General features: G+C 41.2%; 2 protein-coding genes and 1 long non-coding RNA gene across 4 annotated transcripts; all 3 read right to left on the reverse strand.

The window, feature by feature from the left end:
* Positions 1–4606: 4606 nt before the first annotated feature.
* On the reverse strand, positions 4607–5851 carry LOC137102172 (salivary glue protein Sgs-3-like; the record flags this gene model as incomplete). Its single annotated transcript, XM_067481393.1, has 1 exon — positions 4607–5851. A coding segment is annotated over one exon (822 nt), but the record flags the coding sequence as incomplete, so codon positions are not given.
* A 1662-nt stretch (positions 5852–7513) lies between these two features.
* LOC137128411 (uncharacterized) lies at positions 7514–19130 on the reverse strand. 2 transcript variants are annotated; one of them, XR_010914565.1, is made up of 4 exons: positions 19033–19130; positions 18301–18355; positions 16318–18194; positions 7514–7595 (listed from the first exon to the last, which is right to left on the reverse strand). It is a non-coding gene; the product is annotated as an uncharacterized lncRNA (long non-coding RNA). The 2 variants fall into 2 exon arrangements; XR_010914561.1 differs by lacking the exon at positions 7514–7595 and adding an exon at positions 16096–16211.
* LOC137128351 (autotransporter adhesin BpaC-like) lies at positions 9867–13846 on the reverse strand. Its single transcript, XM_067506264.1, has 2 exons — positions 10656–13846; positions 9867–10570 (listed from the first exon to the last, which is right to left on the reverse strand). Exon 1 carries the CDS (start codon positions 13704–13706, stop codon positions 11871–11873), a length of 1836 nt encoding a protein of 611 aa, XP_067362365.1. The 5' UTR covers positions 13707–13846; the 3' UTR covers positions 9867–10570; positions 10656–11870.
* Positions 19131–19603: the final 473 nt, after the last annotated feature.

A 19603-nucleotide genomic window follows, 5' to 3' on the forward strand; every position in this document is an offset into this window, starting at 1 on the left:
TGTAGTTGTAGTTGCAGTAGTTATTGTCTCTGGAGTATCTGTTGTTGTAGTTGCAGTAGTTATTGTCTTTGGAGTTTCTGTAGTTGTAGTTGCAGTAGTTATTGTCTCTGGAGTTTCTGTAAGTGTAGATGCAGTAGTTATTGTTTTTGGAGTTTCTGTAGTTGTAGTTGCAGTAGTTATTGTCTTTGGAGTTTCTGTAATTGTAGTTGCAGTAGTTATTTGTCTCTGGAGTTTCTGTAGTTGTAGTTGCAGTAGTTATTGTGACTGGAGTTTCTGTAGTTGCAGTAGTTATTGTCTCTGGAGTTTCTGTAGTTGTAGTTGCAGTAGTCATTGTCTCTGGAGTTTCTGGAGTTGTAGTTGCAGTAGTTATTGTCTCTGGAGTTTCTGGAGTTGTAGTTGCAGTAGTTATTGTCTCTGGAGTTTCTGTAGTTGCAGTATTTATTGTAATTGAAGTTTCTGTAGTTGTAGTTGCAGTAGTTATTGTCACTGGAGTTTCTGTAGTTGTAGTTGCAGTAGTTATTGTCTCTGGAGTTTCTATAGTTGCAGTAGTTATTGTCTCTGGAGTTTCTATAGTTGCAGTAGTTATTGTCTCTGGAGTTTCTGTAGTTGCAGTAATTATTGTAACTGGAGTTTCTGTCGTTGTAGTTGCAGTAGTTATTGTCTCTGGAGTTTCTATAGTTGCAGTAGTTATTGTCTCTGGAGTTTCTGTAGTTGCAGTAGTTATTGTAACTGGAGTTTCTGTAGGTGTAGTTGCAGTAGTCATTGTCTCTGGAGTTTCTATAGTTGCAGTAGTTATTGTCTCTGGAGTTTCTGTAGTTGCAGTAGTTGTTGTCACTGGAGTTTCTGTAGTTGTAGTTGCAGTAGTTATTGTCTCTGGAGTATCTGTAGTTGTAGTTGCAGTAGTTATTGTCTCGGGAGTTTCTGTAGATGTAGTTGCAGTAGTCATTGTCTCTGGAGTTTCTGTAGTTGTAGTTGCAGTAGTTATTGTCTCTGGAGTTTCTGTAGTTGTAGTTGCAGTAGTTATTGTCTCTAGAGTTTCTGTACTTGTAGTTGCAGTCGTTATTGTCACTGTAGTTGCAGTAGTTATTGTAACTGGAGTTTCTGTAGTTGTAGTTGCAGTAGTTATTGTCTCTGGAGTTTCTGTAGTTGCAGTAGTTGTTGTCACTGGAGTTTCTGTAGTTGTAGTTGCAGTAGTTATTGTCTCTGGAGTTTCTGTAGTTGTAGTTGCAGTAGTTATTGTCTCTGGAGTTTCTGTAGTTGTAGTTGCGGCAGCTGTTGTAGTCACTGTAGCTACGTCAGGTGTCATGGGGACTGCTACAGCTGCCATGCCAGTGTTTAAAACAGCGCTAGGTGACGTGGTAGAAGTTGCTGTTGGGGAAGCTATCGTAGTTGGTGGTAATTTTACAGTTGTCTCAGCTGTTGTGGTTGCTGTGTTTGGAGTTGCTGTCACTGATAGCGTCAGTGTGGTTGTAGTGGAATCAGCTGTAATCGTGCTTGTGCTCTGCACGTTGCCTGAAACTATTCAACGGCAAAATTAATTCTTCAGTCAAAAATTCACTGTCCCTTTTTTCACTTGTTAAATTTTTGTTCATTTTTAATTTTGTTTAATTTTAGTAAACTCAACAACAATTAGCAGAAGGATGAGACACATCTTTCAACAATGTTCAGCTGTTTTTAAAATGGAGTCTTTGTTAGGTTTGTTATCAAACAATAATATTAATAATTACTTTTTGTCTTAATGAACCATCAATACTGTTTTTGAAATAAACACTGGGGACCGTTGAATGTTGCTGGAAATGTTGCTTTGCGGTGTCAAGTGTAGATTCTGTTTTCACAGCTTATTCATTCCCCATTTATGTGGTGGAACAATTTTTAGTGTAAAGAATGTAGTTGAGTGACATTTAATTTTAAAAATGACCTTCATGAATGAAGTGTCCTTGCAGCACTTGTTGTGATGCCATTTTTTATTTATTTTTTTGTTCATATTTATATTAAGTTGGCACCAACGCTAATGCGGTTGTGTCACAGCTGGAATGTTCTGGGTTTTAATCTTGTTGGCCAGTTCAGTCCACGTGAATGTTGGATGTTCTCTCGGCTCCTGCATGGGTTCTCTCTTTCAGCCAGTGTAGAAACCTGAACCTGTGCGTGTAAATGTTTGCTTGTGGTAATCTGATGATTGGTTCGTGGTGTGTCGCCGACTACACTTCCTGCTGGGAGACATTAATGACGTGTGTTGAATAAGCACGTTCACCTTTTTGTTTCACTTACTCTGGTCTAAATCACACCAGATAAAAATGACATTTTCTTTGCTTTAGAATTACTCAAACTTCTATTGCAACCGATGGTCTATAACACACATGAAATCAGAACGCTGTTGCTCTTTGTTTTATGTGTTTTACAAGTGATACCCCAACATACATCTACTTATTTGAACCCCCTTGTATCTTTACACAACAGGCAAACTCACGTGGAAAATGCACTAATGTAACTAAAAACCACTACACACCCATTTCATGATTAACTCTGGTACGACAAACCAGGAAACATTTGTGACCTAACAAGGAAACCTCATCACAGTGGCATGGAAACATCTTTGCCTCTCACCATCACACATTATCATCTTTTCAATGCACTAGGGAACAACCTGCAGCATTTATAGACACAGAGCAACTAAGTTTACATCAAATGCGTCAACACGGAATGATTTGTATGACAGAAATGGTTATGTATGTGTCAGGTGTGGCTGGCGTGTTCAGACCTGTTTCATACTTCTTCTTCTACTGTAATCAAAAGTCTAGAGTTACAAGAAATGACACCTACTTTCAAAAATGACATTGGATTGACAGCTGTCCCCTCCAACGCAAATATTTGTGATGTTGGCACCAAGGACAGTGGTTATAGAATGGCTGTTACATAACAGCTCAAAGTTCTGGGTTTTATCAGATGAAAAAAATGAGTTAATCAAGCTTCAAGCCTACAAGACATAAAGGCCTGGATGTCCCACAATTTTTTACTTCTAAACTCAGACAAAACTGAAGTCATAGTATTTGGGCCCAAAAATCTCAGAGATATGATGTCCAACCATATTGTTACTCTAGATGGCATAAGTCTGGCCTCCAGTACTACTGCAAGGAACCTTGGAGTTATTTTTGATCAGGATTTGTCCTTTACCTCACATATAAAACAAATCTCTAGAACAGCCTTCTTCCACCTACGGAACATTGCCAAAACTAGGAGCATCCTGTCTCAAAGCGATGCAGAAAAACTGGTCCATGAATTTTTTTACCTCTAGGTTGGACTACTGTAATTCCCTACTTTCAGGATGCCCCAGTAACTAAAGAGCCTGCAATTAATCCAAAATGCTGCTGGAATTAGCAAGAGAGATCATATTTCACCTTCACTAGCTTCTCTCCATTGGCTTAGGTTGTTCTCTCTTTATCTATGCAGTTGATTTTATTCTGTAAAGTGCCTTCAGAAGACTTTGTTGTGAAGTAGCGCTATATAAATAAAGTCGAATTGAATTGAATCCTGGGTCAAGTTCAAAGAGATGGACTCATCCATGTTCTTGTGTGGGTTTCCGCTCATTTGAAAAATCTGCAAGTTTGGTCACTTGGACACTCAGTATCCAGCCCTTTTTAATTCCTGAGGTGTCACTTAGAATACGTGTTTGTGTTGGTGATCAACTCTCAGAGCTTTCAGTATAGAACCATGGAAACTCAGATGCTTCAGTGTTTGACACCTAAAGTAATGACATAGTTCTTGTTTGGATATAAAGTTGTTCCTCTGGCATCACATGGTGCGGCTCCTTCGTTCTTATTGGAGGTTTCCCGTAGTTTAGTGATGAGACTGAGCCAGATTCCTTTACGCTTCGTTGGTCCTTCTGTGGCTGTATGCACTTTATTTTAGAGCCCAGTGACTCAACCTATAATCAAATGTGCAATTAAAAAAAAACTGCATTCAACCAAGGAAAATGTGTGGGAGTTGTTTAGAAGCCGATTGACTCTCCTCACTAAACCCCCTCATATAAAAAACTACACATTACAAGAAGCAAAAAGCTAATATGTTGCAGCAGAGCTGCACCTCCACCATTTTGGACTGATAGTTACTGTCAAATGTATAAAAGAACTTAAGAAATATAGAAATATATACTTGCACAGCTGTTTTTTTAATTTAAGAAATTCAAAGTAGCAATTAGTAGTAAAACATTTACTGTATTGTAAAGCATTTACAAAGTGTTGACTGGTTGGGTTCTTAATATAATACACTCCAGTGCGACTCCACCTCCCACTATGACCTCAGTAAGAAACACAGGGTAGAATTGGCACTTTGCTGTCTGTTCCAACTTAAACTGAGAAATTCTAACCTTGTAAAAGTATAATTCACGGTGCTGTATTGGATTGTGTTATATTGTACAGGTGGTCGTAAGGCTGTGGCTGGTTGGTGTAAATGCTGTTTTATGTACTGCGTTTATTATAGGTGCAAATACGTTTATTTTTAAACTTGAATTGATTTTGTAATTATGAACTCATTGTTTTACAGTATTTTATTATATCACCATTTGGCTACAATGTTGGGCTGTATATATAAAAAAACACAATTTGTAGCATTTTATATGTTAATACTTTTAATAACTGACACAGTCTATTGTCAAGCACACACAGAACAATCACCACATTAAATTTTCACCCACTGAACACCTCCAACATAATGTCATCATCTATGAAACTAACACAGATATTAAATACATTACATGTAAGAGCTGCTCATGTTGTTTATTCACTTTCAATGGTTCATATGGTTCTGTGTGGATGTTCATAGTGGTCAGTGATAGTTACTACTTGTTTGTGCTATTAGGATAAAGAGTGAGCTTGATGTGTACTTAAGTACTTAACATATGACATTGTTATGAGACTGGTGGTAAAATTAATTTTAGGTTTAGAAAATCAGTTAAAGCCATTTCATAGACTATAGATTGTGTATTTACTGTTACCTAATGCCTGCTCTTTGATTTCATGTTCCAGTCCATTTCTTAATTCCAAAGAACTGCTGTTAAAACTGCTATGATTAAAACAAAGCTTGTTTTGTTGATGACTGCAGAGGAGGCAGGTTTGGTTGTAGCAGAAGTCGTGGCTGATGCTGAAGCAGCACTGGTTCTAGAAGCAGTTGGGGCTGAAGAACCAGTGCTAGTTGTTGTTGAAGGAGTTGTCGTTGGAACTGTAGTTGAAGGGGTTGTCGGTGGAACTGTTGTTGACGGGGTTGTGGTTGGAGCTGTAGTTGACGGGGTTGTCGTTTGAACTGTAGTTGACGGGGTTGTCGTTGGAACTGTAGTTGACGGGGTTGTCGTTGGAACTGTAGTTGAAGGGGTTGTCGGTGGAACTGTTGTTGACGGGGTTGTGGTTGGAGCTGTAGTTGACGGGGTTGTCGTTTGAACTGTAGTTGACGGGGTTGTCGTTGGAACTGTAGTTGACGGGGTTGTCGTTTGAACTGTAGTTGACGGGGTTGTCGTTTGAACTGTAGTTGAGGGGGTTGTCGTTTGAACTGTAGTTGACGGGGTTGTTGTTTGAACTGTAGTTGAAGGGGTTTTAGTTTGAACTGTAGTTGACGGGGTTGTCGTTTGAACTGTAGTTGAGGGGGTTGTCGTTTGAACTGTAGTTGACGGGGTTGTCGTTTGAACTGTAGTTGACGGGGTTGTCGTTTGAACTGTAGTTGACGGGGTTGTCGTTTGAACTGTAGTTGAGGGGGTTGTCGTTTGAACTGTAGTTGACGGGGTTGTTGTTTGAACTGTAGTTGAAGGGGTTTTAGTTTGAACTGTAGTTGACGGGGTTGTCGTTTGAACTGTAGTTGAGGGGGTTGTCGTTTGAACTGTAGTTGACGGGGTTGTCTTTGAACTGTAGTTGACGGGGTTGTCGTTTGAACTGTAGTTGACGGGGTTGTCGTTTGAACTGTAGTTGAAGGGGTTGTCGTTTGAACTGTAGTTGACGGGGTTGTCGTTTGAACTGTAGTTGAAGGGGTTGTCGTTTGAACTGTAGTTGACGGGGTTGTCGTTTGAACTGTAGTTGACGGGGTTGTCGTTGGATCTGTAGTTGAAGGGGTTGTCGTTTGAACTGTAGTTGAAGGGGTTGTCGTTTGAACTGTAGTTGACGGGGTTGTCGTTTGAACTGTAGTTGACGGGGTTGTCGTTTGAACTGTAGTTGAAGGGGTTGTCGTTTGAACTGTAGTTGACGGGGTTGTCGTTGGAACTGTAGTTGACGGGGTTGTCGTTGGAACTGTAGTTGAAGGGGTTGTCGGTGGAACTGTTGTTGACGGGGTTGTGGTTGGAGCTGTAGTTGACGGGGTTGTCGTTTGAACTGTAGTTGACGGGGTTGTCGTTGGAACTGTAGTTGAAGGGGTTGTCGTTTGAACTGTAGTTGACGGGGTTGTCGTTTGAACTGTAGTTGAGGGGGTTGTCGTTTGAACTGTAGTTGACGGGGTTGTCGTTTGAACTGTAGTTGAAGGGGTTGTCGTTTGAACTGTAGTTGACGGGGTTGTCGTTTGAACTGTAGTTGAAGGGGTTGTCGTTTGAACTGTAGTTGACGGGGTTGTCGTTTGAACTGTAGTTGACGGGGTTGTCGTTGGATCTGTAGTTGAAGGGGTTGTCGTTTGAACTGTAGTTGAAGGGGTTGTCGTTTGAACTGTAGTTGACGGGGTTGTCGTTTGAACTGTAGTTGACGGGGTTGTCGTTTGAACTGTAGTTGAAGGGGTTGTCGTTTGAACTGTAGTTGACGGGGTTGTCGTTTGAACTGTAGTTGACGGGGTTGTCGTTGGATCTGTAGTTGAAGGGGTTGTCGTTTGAACTGTAGTTGAAGGGGTTGTCGTTTGAACTGTAGTTGACGGGGTTGTCGTTTGAACTGTAGTTGACGGGGTTGTCGTTTGAACTGTAGTTGACGGGGTTGTCGTTTGAACTGTAGTTGACGGGGTTGTCGTTTGAACTGTAGTTGACGGGGTTGTCGTTTGAACTGTAGTTGAAGGGGTTGTCGTTTGAACTGTAGTTGACGGGGTTGTCGTTTGAACTGTAGTTGACGGGGTTGTCGTTGGATCTGTAGTTGAAGGGGTTGTCGTTTGAACTGTAGTTGAAGGGGTTGTCGTTTGAACTGTAGTTGACGGGGTTGTCGTTTGAACTGTAGTTGACGGGGTTGTCGTTTGAACTGTAGTTGACGGGGTTGTCGTTTGAACTGTAGTTGACGGGGTTGTCGTTTGAACTGTAGTTGACGGGGTTGTCGTTTGAACTGTAGTTGACGGGGTTGTCGTTTGAACTGTAGTTGACGGGGTTGTCGTTTGAACTGTAGTTGACGGGGTTGTCGTTTGAACTGTAGTTGACGGGGTTGTCGTTTCAACTGTAGTTGACGGGGTTGTCGTTTCAACTGTAGTTGACGGGGTTGTCGTTTGAACTGTAGTTGACGGGGTTGTCGTTGGATCTGTAGTTGAAGGGGTTGTGATGGTTGGAATATCTGTGGTTGTTGTTTCTGTAGTGGGTAAAGTTCTTGCAGGAGTTAAGGTGGTTGTGGCATCTGTAGATGTTGGAGAAACTGTGGTTGCAACCTGTGCGTTGCCTGATGCTGTTCAGCAGCAACATGAATGGATCAGAGTAAGAAGATTGATTTTATCCCACATATAAAAGTTTATTAACATATTTTCTTGGTAATAAATAATTTTCTCTCACCAACACAGAGAAGAAGCAGGACACAGATCTTCACCTTCATTGTAGAAAGTTTTTTCCTGTTCAAAATAGAATCACTGCTTTTTGTTACATTCAGTTTTTAAAACAACAGAACATTAATCAGATTTGGCAGGAATCTGATAACTTAACCAAATTACTAAAGTGATGTCAAACTAAGTTATTTTATCACTTTTATTACAATATTTAATCATCGAGAGCTGTAAACACCAACCAGGCTTAATGTTATCTGTCAGTCTGTGCATTTGAACACACAGTGGCCACTTTGTTTAAAATGAATGATGTGGCCAAAACATTAGAACCACTTGTTTTTATAATCCACTCTTGTACGACTCCACCACCTACGTCGACCTCAATAATAAACAGAGTAGAATTATCACCTTTCTGGCAGTTTCCACTTAAAAACTGAGAAATTATAAGCTGGCAAAAGTAGAATTTAAGGCAGAGCTGTATTATATTGTGTTTAATTGAAAAAACTTTATTCAGGTATGTTAAGCAGCTATTTCTGAAATTACTCAGACTTTTTTCTGCATTAATTAAATTTCAAAGTTCAAATTATAGCTAAATTTACCCACATAGTTTTTTACACGTAAAATACTTAAAGCATTAAAAGTTAACAACTGTTTTGCTCATAGAATTTATTACACATCACAGTTGAAGTACATTATAAGAACAGATGTGTAACTTAATAAAAATGGCAAAGTCATTAAAAACTTACAGATTGTGATGTTCAGGGTCTCTGGCTCTTCTGATGCTGTGAAGTGACGATGCTGCCTAATTCCAAAGCTTTTATATTGTCACTGAACAAAGATGTGGGTTTGATCTTTATGTCCTGTGTGAGGTGTGGTCACATTGCTCACACGTTTTTTGTTGTCTGTGAAGTGCAGTTTTTAAAGAACTGGTTTAATACATTTTAGTGAAGATGGATTCGACAGCTTTTGTGACGTTATGATGTTGTTTCGTACAAGTTATGGATGATTGACAACACAAAGAACTCGGTGTGAATGGTTGTCTGTGTATTTTGGTCATGTGGGGACCTTTTCGGGATGTGTCAGCTGAGACTGGTCAGCTAAAGAGACTGAACTGAGTCATAAATAAGAATTTAAGAATAGAAGAAGTCAAGACGAATAACTATCAGAAATGTATCGTGTTGCATTTACCATTTTTACAGTTTTATGATGCTCATCCAAAGTTAGACTACAAAACAATGCACTGCATTATACTACACAGTCTAGTAAACAGTCTGAAATATAATGCAGTCAAATACAAATCGATAGGCAGATGATAAATATCTCTCTACTTTGCATGTCAGCTAAAATTAGAACGGGGAACCAGCCTCATGTCAAGATAAACAAACAACAAAAGACATTGAGTTTAGTTGATTAATGAATAGCAGCAGATCAGTCATCAGAAAACTAATGTCATGCTTAGCAGAAACACTGTCAGTCACCAATACACCAGGTGCAGACAAATATTTCCAAAATGAAATGCATCATAAATTAGTTCATGGTCTTGCTGGTGTTTCTTCCCTTGTTTCAGGTCAAGTCTTCACCCAAAACAGCTGCCCCCAGTGACTGCTATGACTAAAAGGCCATTTCTCCAACTGCAGTGCTTGATGCAACTGAGACTGAACAAATAGCTTTTCTATCCACACAGGGAAGTTAAGGTGACATCCACTAATGTGTAAACACCTTCTACAGATGTCCTGCATCAGGTGTGGCCTCCCTCCTTTTCTCTGAAGTGCTAACAGTTCACACAAACTTGTGACTTACTGTTTCTGACACATTTTTGCTGGTATAGTGATGTTGGACTAGTCTGTCCTTTTAATGAGGACATTGTATTGTCAAACTGTTTCTGTTTCCTCCCACAGTCTAAAGACATTTGACATTAGTGACTGTAGTGTTAAAGCTGTCGTGTCCGTGAGGTTCAGCTCTGTGACACACTCAGGCATCTCCATCACGGTGCAGCTCATTGCTTGTTTTTCTTGTTTGTGTTTAATGAATTTTTTCCATCATGTGAAACATGAAATGTATTTACATGTTCACCTTTAGGTGAGAATGGAATTATCAGTGAGATCAGCTATTGCAAATGAACTAACACAGTGTAGCAAGGAGCTCGGAATGTGCAGCTCAAATCCCCTTTGTGCGCAGCTTTGAACATGTCTCGGTGACTTGGTGTTTTATTATAGTATTATAGTTTATCACTGTAGGATTTAAACTGTACAGGTTGTGCTCAATAATTCAAGGATGTGGACACTGTAGAATATCACCTTAAATCATTCTTTCAAACATTTCACAATCAGAACTATCAATAAGGAATAACTGTAGCTTTTTGCAGCTAAGCTAATTTATTTATTTATAAATAAAGGTTGAACCCTAACCCATTGTATTCAGACAGATCTGATGTTGGACACAGCTTAATTGTCGCTTTTTTCTCTTTCCAGCCATCACTTAGTTTACTCACACACCCATCGTCTCTGCCCTGACTCAACTGTTCCCAGGAGTCAGTCACATTATTTTGTTTCACGTCATCAGATCCTTGTCAGCACTCACTACCCAGACTTCTACAGGCCGTTTTTATTCTTTTACAACTTTAAATCCCCAAAAAATTTAGATTTGCTTAAATACAAATAGTTCATGTCAAAGTAAACACAGAAATCTACAGAGTAATTGTTATATTGTCTTCAGCCCTTCCTGACACAACCCTCCCCAGTTTGTTCTGGGCTTGGGACCGGACTGCATGGCCTGGATGGAGATTGGCTGTTGGGGGTTCAGTGTCTTGCCCAGGGACACTTCAACATCCTCCGAGCCGCCAGTGGGTAGGCGGCCGCTCCACCAACTGAGCCACTGCTGCCCCCTACAGAGTAATGAAGAATGAATCAAAAATATAAAGCTCACAACAAATGCTTGCATAATGATTCACTCCCTGTAATGTAACTCACCGAACTCGCCACCGGTGCAGCCAAATTGTTTTTAAAGTTACACACGTCATTATTTGGAGATCAGCTGACTTCAGTGACTATTCTGTGGTGGCAGGAGTAAAGACCAGAACAGATCAGTATACTTCAGTCAAGCATTTAATATAACATTATTAAGATACAAGACATGACACTTTGAAGGAGTTGTTAGAATCTGATTTGATGTACTGAAGCAGAAATCTGTCCCGGTTAGTGGGACCCAGACAACAAGGCAGGACAGACGAGGCAGTGGAAAGCAGTAAAAGTAATTCATTAGCATAATACTTGGTGAGGAGAAGTGGACGGTATGACAGGGAGAAGAGGTGAGGATTGTGGAGGGAAGCCAGGAGGGAACAGATTTTGATGTGGAGATCTAGGAGGAAAGGCAGAAGGTGAGTGAAGTGACTTGATATAAAATACAGAATATTGCAGGAATGTGTGCTTACGTTCAGGGCGGAGGATACGACTGCAGAAGGAAGATGCGAGAGCCAGGAGAACTCAAAACACCGGTAAAAGAGCACAAAGTAACAAGTCAAGGCCCAGAGAAGCAAGTCTTCGGGAGAAAAAACAGAGGCGACTCGGAAGAAACAAGCAGTAAAACATTTCCCTCGGAAGACAGAAAGACGTTCTAGCAGAGAGAGCGGCACAGGCAACAGGTGAGGGCAGTTGAAACAATCAAGTACAGTAGCAACAAATGAGGCAATGACAGCACTTATCCAATGGGAGGCAGCAACTTCACACTGTTGTGGGACTGAGCTGCTGCTGCTGTTATTGTGACTGCAACACACATTCAAAGTTGTAGGAAATGTCACGTTAGTTGGCCAAACAGCACACAGTACACTCAACTCAGTTTTCAGTTCTCAGCATTTTTATTTCAAACTGAAGGTATTTTTAGGTACATAGTTTGTTTAGTTGGGTCAATCCACATGGTAAATGTAGTGGATTTAATAAGGATTTGTAAGTAGAAATACAATTCCTATTCCAGTTTACTTGGATTTTTAAGGTGATTGGTTTTCATGCTACTTTTGAATTTGAATTTACAGTGTTCTCTTTTTTTAGGATGAAAAAACTAGCAGTTTGTGTGTAGCAACAGGTCTGGGTTTACAAAGTACATTTAGTTTTTTAACAAAGAGACACCTAGCAAACAATTAAGAAAAGTGAAGGCTGATAAAATGATATAATCCCGTTTTAGTCCAGCTTCTAATTCCAGAAGACTGATGTAGTGACTGCTATGATTAAAAGAAAACTTATCTTGTTGGTGACTGAAGAAGAGGCTGTAGCTTTTGTGGCAGCAGCTGTGGTTTTTGTCACAAGAGCTGTAATTGTTGCTCCAGCAGCAGTGGTTGTTGCTCCGTTAGTTGTGGTCGATGCTCCGTTAGCTTTGGTTGTTGTTGCTCCAACAGTTGTGGCTTTTGTCGCAGCAGCTGTGCTCATTGGTCCTTCAGCCGTGGCCGTGTTCGTTGCTCCGGAAGCTGTGTTCGTTGCTCCGGAAGCTGTAGTCGTTGCTCCAGAAACTGAGGTTATTGCTCCTTCAGCTGTAGTTGTTGCTTCAGCATCCAGGGTTGTTGCTACGGCAACTGTGGTTGTTGATGTTGCTACACCAGCTGTGGTGTTTGTGGCAGCAGCAGCTGTAGTCGTTGCTCCAGCAGATGTGGTCGTTGCTCCGTTAGCTTTGGTTGTTGTTGCTCCTCCAGTTATGGGTTTTGTGGCAGTAGCTGTGCTCATTGCTCCTTCAGTCTTGGTCGTTGCTTCAGCACCTGTGGTTAATGTTGCTTCAGCAGCTGTAGTCAATGTTCCAGCAACTGAGGTCATTGTTGCTCCTGCAGCTGTGGTCGTAGTTGTTCCTTCAGCTTTGGTCGTTGCTTCGGTAGCTGTAGTTGTTGCTTCACCAGATGTGGTTGTAGCTCCAGCAACTGTCATTGTTGCTCCAGCAGCTGTGGTTGTTGCTCCAGCAGCTGTGGTCGTAACTTTGGCGACTGTGGTCATTGCTCCTTCAGCTGTGCTTGTTGCTCCAGCAGCTGTGGTTGTTGTAGTTGTTGCTCCACCAGCTGTTGTTGTAGCTCCAGCAACTGTCATTGTTGCTCCAGCAGCTGTAGTCGTTGCTCCAGCAGCTGTAGTAGTTGCTCCAGCAGCTGTGGAAGTTGCTCCGTTAGTTGTGGTCGATGCTCCGTTAGCTTTGGTTGTTGTTGCTCCAACAGTTGTGGCTTTTGTCGCAGCAGCTGTGCTCATTGGTCCTTCAGCCGTGGCCGTGTTCGTTGCTCCGGAAGCTGTGTTCGTTGCTCCGGAAGCTGTAGTCGTTGCTCCAGAAACTGAGGTTATTGCTCCTTCAGCTGTAGTTGTTGCTTCAGCATCCAGGGTTGTTGCTACGGCAACTGTGGTTGTTGATGTTGCTACACCAGCTGTGGTGTTTGTGGCAGCAGCAGCTGTAGTCGTTGCTCCAGCAGATGTGGTCGTTGCTCCGTTAGCTTTGGTTGTTGTTGCTCCTCCAGTTATGGGTTTTGTGGCAGTAGCTGTGCTCATTGCTCCTTCAGTCTTGGTCGTTGCTTCAGCACCTGTGGTTAATGTTGCTTCAGCAGCTGTAGTCAATGTTCCAGCAACTGAGGTCATTGTTGCTCCTGCAGCTGTGGTCGTAGTTGTTCCTTCAGCTTTGGTCGTTGCTTCGGTAGCTGTAGTTGTTGCTCCAGCAGCTGTGGTTATTGCTCCTTCCGCTGTGCTTGTTGCTCCAGCAGCTGTGGTTGTTGTAGTTGTTGCTCCACCAGCTGTTGTTGTAGCTCCAGCAACTGTCATTGTTGCTCCAGCAGCTGTGGTTGTTGCTCCGTTAACTTTGGTTGTTGTAGTTGTTGCTCGAGCTGCTGTGTTTTTTGTGGCAGCAGCTGTGGTCTTTGTCACAACAGCTGTAATTGTTGCTCCAGCAGCTGTGGTCGTAACTTTGGCAATTGTGGTCATTGCTCCTTCAGCTGTGCTTGTTGCCCCAGCAGCTGTGGCTGTTGCAGTTGTTGCTCCACCAGGTGTGGTTGTAGCTCCAGCAACTGTCATTGTTGCTCCAGCAGCTGTAGTCGTTGCTCCAGCAGCTGTATTAGTTGCTCCAGCAGCTGTGGAAGTTGCTCCGTTAGTTGTGGTCGATGCTCCGTTAGCTTTGGTTGTTGTTGCTCCAACAGTTGTGGCTTTTGTCGCAGCAGCTGTACTCATTGGTCCTTCAGCCGTGGCCGTGTTCGTTGCTCTGGAAGCTGTGTTCGTTGCTCCGGAAGCTGTAGTCGTTGCTCCAGAAACTGAGGTTATTGCTCCTTCAGCTGTAGTTGTTGCTTCAGCATCCAGGGTTGTTGCTACGGCAACTGTGGTTGTTGATGTTGCTATACCAGCTGTGGTGTTTGTGGCAGCAGCAGCTGTAGTCGTTGCTCCAGCAGATGTGGTCGTTGCTCCGTTAGCTTTGGTTGTTGTTGCTCCTCCAGTTGTGGCTTTTGTGGCAGTAGCTGTGCTCATTGCTCCTTCAGCCTTGGTCGTTGCTTCAGCACCTGTGGTTAATATTGCTTCAGCAGCTGTAGTCAATGTTCCAGCAACTGAGGTCATTGTTGCTCCTGCAGCTGTGCTCATTGCTCCTTCAGCCGTGGCTGTGTTCGTTGCTCCGGCAGCTGTAGTCGTTGCTCCAGAAACTGAGGTTATTGCTCCTTCAGCTGTAGTTGTTGCTCCACCAGCTGTTGTTGTAGCTCCAGCAACTGTCATTGTTGCTCCAGCAGCTGTAGTCGTTGCTCCAGCAGCTGTAGTAGTTGCTCCAGCAGCTGTGGAAGTTGCTCCGTTAGTTGTGGTCGATGCTCCGTTAGCTTTGGTTGTTGTTGCTCCAACAGTTGTGGCTTTTGTCGCAGCAGCTGTGCTCATTGGTCCTTCAGCCGTGGCCGTATTCGTTGCTCCGGCAGCTGTAGTCGTTGCTCCAGAAACTGAGGTTATTGCTCCTTCAGCTGTAGTTGTTGCTTCAGCATCCAGGGTTGTTGCTACGGCAACTGTGGTTGTTGATGTTGCTATACCAGCTGTGGTGTTTGTGGCAGCAGCAGCTGTAGTCGTTGCTCCAGCAGATGTGGTCGTTGCTCCGTTAGCTTTGGTTGTTGTTGCTCCTCCAGTTATGGGTTTTGTGGCAGTAGCTGTGCTCATTGCTCCTTCAGTCTTGGTCGTTGCTTCAGCACCTGTGGTTAATGTTGCTTCAACAGCTGTAGTCAATGTTCCAGCAACTGAGGTCATTGTTGCTCCTGCAGCTGTGGTCGTAGTTGTTCCTTCAGCTTTGGTCGTTGCTTCGGTAGCTGTAGTTGTTGCTCCAGCAGCTGTGCTCATTGCTCCAACAGCTGTGGTTGTTGTAGCTGTTGCTGCACCAGCTGTGGTTGTAGCTCCAGCAACTGTCATTCTTGCTCCAGCAGCTTTAGTCGTTGCTCTGGCAGCTGTGGTTTTTCTACCAGCAGCTGTGGTTTTCGTGGAAGTAGCTGTGGTTTTTCTACGAGGATCTGTGGTTTTCATGGCAGTAACTGTGGTTTTTCTACCAGCAGCTGTGGTTTTCATGGTAGCAGCTGTGGTTTTTCTACCAGGAGTTTTGGTTTTCATGGCAGTAGCTGTGGTTTTTCTACGAGGATCTGTGGTTTTCGTGGTAGCAGCTGTGGTTTTTCTACCAGGAGCTGTGGTTTTCATGGCAGTAGCTGTGGTTTTTCCACCAGCAGCTGTGGTTTTCGTGTAAGTAGCTGTGGTTTTTCTACGAGGATCTGTGGTTTTCATGGTAGCAGCTGTGGTTTTTCTACGAGGATCTGTGGTTTTCATGGTAGCAGCTGTGGTTTTTCTACGAGGATCTGTGGTTTTCATGGCAGTAACTGTGGTTTTTCTACCAGCAGCTGTGGTTTTCATGGTAGCAGCTGTGGTTTTTCTACCAGGAGTTTTGGTTTTCATGGCAGTAGCTGTGGTTTTTCTACGAGGATCTGTGGTTTTCGTGGTAGCAGCTGTGGTTTTTCTACCAGGAGCTGTGGTTTTCATGGCAGTAGCTGTGGTTTTTCTACCAGCAGCTGTGGTTTTCGTGTAAGTAGCTGTGGTTTTTCTACGAGGATCTGTGGTTTTCATGGTAGCAGCTGTGGTTTTTCTACGAGGATCTGTGGTTTTCATGGTAGCAGCTGTGGTTTTTCTACGAGGATCTGGTTTTCATGGTAGCAGCTGTGGTTTTTTTACCAGGAGTTTTGGTTTTCATGGCAGTAGCTGTGGTTTTTCTACGAGGACCTGTGGTTTTCATGGTAGCAGCTGTGGTTTTTCTACCAGGAGTTTTGGTTTTCATGGCAGTAGCTGTGGTTTTTCTACGAGGATCTGTGGTTTTCATGGCAGTAGCTGTGGTTTTTCTACCAGCAGCTGTGGTTTTCGTGGAAGTAGCTGTGGTTTTTCTACCAGGAGCTGTGGTTTTCATGGCAGTAGCTGTGGTTGTTTTAGTTGCTGTAGTGGGTAAAGTTGTTGTAGGAGTTAAGGTGTTTGTGGCATCTGTAGATGTTGGAGAAGCTGTGGTTGTAACGTCTGCGTTGCCTGATGCTGTTAAGCAGCAATATGAATGGATCAGTGTAAGAACATTGATTTTATCCCACATACAAAACAGTTTATTAACAAATTTTCTTGGTAATAAATAATTTTCTCTCACCAACACAGAGAAGAAGCAGGACACAGATCTTCATCTTCATTGTAGAAAGTTTTTTTCTGTTCAAAATAGAATCACTGCTTTTTGTTACGTTCAGTTTTTAAAAACAACAGAACATTAATCAGCTTTGGCAGGAATTTGATAACTTAACCAAATTACTAAAGTGATGTCAAACTAAGTTATTTTATCACTTTTATTACAATATTTAATCATTGAGAGCTGTAAACACCAACCAGGCTTAATGTTATGACAGTCTGTGCATTTGAACACACAGTGGCCACTTTGTTTAAAATGAATGATGTGACCTTAAAAACCCATGTGAATTCAAGACTGCACAAATTTGTTGTTGGAATTATTTATGAGACAGTTTAAATCAATGCCTCCTCAAACTTCCAGGATTTTTCTCTCTTTATCTATGCAGTCTTGAGTTTATTCTGTCAAGTGCCTTCAGAAGACTGTTGTTGTGAAGTAGCGCTATATTAATAAAGTTGAATTGAATTAAATCCTGGGTCAAGACAACCAAGAATAATGTGTGGGAGTTTTTTAGAAGCCGATTGACTCTCCTCACTAAACCCCTTCATTTAAAAAAACTACACGTTACAAGAAGCAAAAAGCTAATATGTTGCAGCAGAGCTGCACCTCCACCATTTTGGACTGATAGTTACTGTCAAATGTATAAAAGAACTTAAGGACATTAGTAAAAAAGAATGAGAAGAAATATAGAAATATAGACTTGCACAGCTGTTTTTTTAATTTAACAAATTCAAAGTAGCAATTAGTAGTAAAACATTTACTGTATTGTAAAGCATTTACAAAGTGTTGACTGGTTGGGTTCTTAATATAATACACTCCAGTGCGACTCCACCTCCCACTATGACCTCAGTAAGAAACACAGGGTAGAATTGGCACTTTGCTGTCTGTTCCAACTTAAACTGAGAAATTCTAACCTTGTAAAAGTATAATTCACGGTGCTGTATTGGATTGTGTTATATTGTACAGGTGGTCGTAAGGCTGTGGCTGGTTGGTGTAAATGCTGTTTTATGTACTGCGTTTATTATAGGTGCAAATACGTTTATTTTTAGACTTGAATTGTTTTTGTAATTATGAACTCATTGTTTTACAGTGTTTTATTATATCACCATTTGGCTACAATGTTGGGCTGTATATATAAAAAAAACACAACTTGTAGCATTTTATATGTTAATACTTTTAATAACTGACACAGTCTATTGTCAAGCACACACAGAACAATCACCACATTAAATTTTCACCCACTGAACACCTCCAACATAATGTCATCATCTATGAAACTAACACAGATATTAAATACATTACATGTAAGAGCTGCTCATGTTGTTTATTCACTTTCAATGGTTCATATGGTTCTGTGTGGATGTTCATAGTGGTCAGTGATAGTTACTACTTGTTTGTGCTATTAGGATAAAGAGTGAGCTTGATGTGTACTTAAGTACTTAACATGTGACATTGTTATGAGACTAGTGGTAAAATTAATTTAATGTTTAGAAAATCAGTTAAAGCCATTTCATAGACTATAGATTGTGTATTTACTGTTACCTAATGCCTGCTCTTTGATTTCATGTTCCAGTCCATTTCTTAATTCCAAAGAACTGCTGTTACAACTGCTATGATTAAGACAAAGCTTGTTTTGTTGATGACTGCAGAGGAGGCAGGTTTGGTTGTAGCAGAAGTCGTGGCTGATGCTGAAGCAGCACTGGTTGTAGAAGCAGTTGTGGTTGAAGAACCAGTGCTAGTTGTTGTTGAAGGAGTTGTCGTTGGAGCTGTAGTTGTAGGAGTTAAGGTGGTTGTGGCATCTGTAGATGTTGGAGAAACTGTGGTTGCAACCTGTGCGTAGCCTGATGCTGTTCAGCAGCAACATGAATGGATCAGTGTAAGAAGATTGATTTTATCCCACATATAAAACAGTTTATTAACATATTTTCTTGGTAATAAATAATTTTCTCTCACCAACACAGAGAAGAAGCAGGACACAGATCTTCATCTTCATTGTAGAAAGTTTTTTCTGTTCAAAATAGAATCACTGCTTTTTGTTACATTCAGTTTTTAAAACAACAGAACATTAATCAGGTTTGGCAGGAATCTGATAACTTAACCAAATTACTAAAGTGATGTCAAACTAAGTTATTTTATCACTTTTATTACAATATTTAATCATTGAGAGCTGTAAACACCAACCAGGCTTAATGTTATCTGTCAGTCTGTGCATTTGAACACACAGTGGCCACTTTGTTTAAAATGAATGATGTGGCCAAAACATTAGAACCACTTGTTTTTATAATCCACTCTTGTACGACTCCACCACCTACGTCGACCTCAATAATAAACAGAGTAGAATTATCACCTTTCTGGCAGTTTCCACTTAAAAACTGAGAAATTATAAGCTGGCAAAAGTAGAATTTAAGGCAGAGCTGTATTATATTGTGTTTAATTGAAAAAACTTTATTCAGGTATGTTAAGCAGCTATTTCTGAAATTACTCAGACTTTTTTCTGCATTAATTAAATTTCAAAGTTCAAATTATAGCTAAATTTACCCACATAGTTTTTTACACGTAAAATACTTAAAGCATTAAAAGTTAACAACTGTTTTGCTCATAGAATTTATTACACATCACAGTTGAAGTACATTATAAGAACAGATGTGTAACTTAATAAAAATGGCAAAGTCATTAAAAACTTACAGATTGTGATGTTCAGGGTCTCTGGCTCTTCTGATGCTGTGAAGTGACGATGCTGCCTAATTCCACAGCTTTTATATTGTCACTGAACAAGGATGTGGGTTTGATCTTTATGTCCTGTGTGAGGTGTGGTCACATTGCTCACACTTTTTGTTGCCTGTGAAGTGCATTTTTTAAAGAACTGGTTTAATACATTTTAGTGAAGATGGATTCGAGCTTCAGCTTTTGTGACGTTATGATGTTGTTTAATACAAGTTATGGATGATTGACAACACAAAGAACTCGGTGTGAATGGTTGTCTGTGTATTTTGGTCATGTGGGGACCTTTTCGGGATGTGTCAGCTGAGACTGGCTGAGGTACCACACCTATAGTAGAGACTGGGAGAGCTGCCAGACGTCTCTTTTTTTTATAATTTGAACAAAATAGAACAAAGCCTCAGGGAAAGTGACCATCGGTCATTTATTTTAACTTAAACACAAGTTATTTATGAGAATGTTTAAATCACTGCCTCTTCAAACTTCCACATTTCACAAACTGAGACAGATTATTGTCTACTCTACTTTGCCTGTCAGC

Source organism: Channa argus, chromosome 1, assembly GCF_033026475.1.
Source record: "Channa argus isolate prfri chromosome 1, Channa argus male v1.0, whole genome shotgun sequence".
NCBI classification, from domain to species: domain Eukaryota; kingdom Metazoa; phylum Chordata; class Actinopteri; order Anabantiformes; family Channidae; genus Channa; species Channa argus.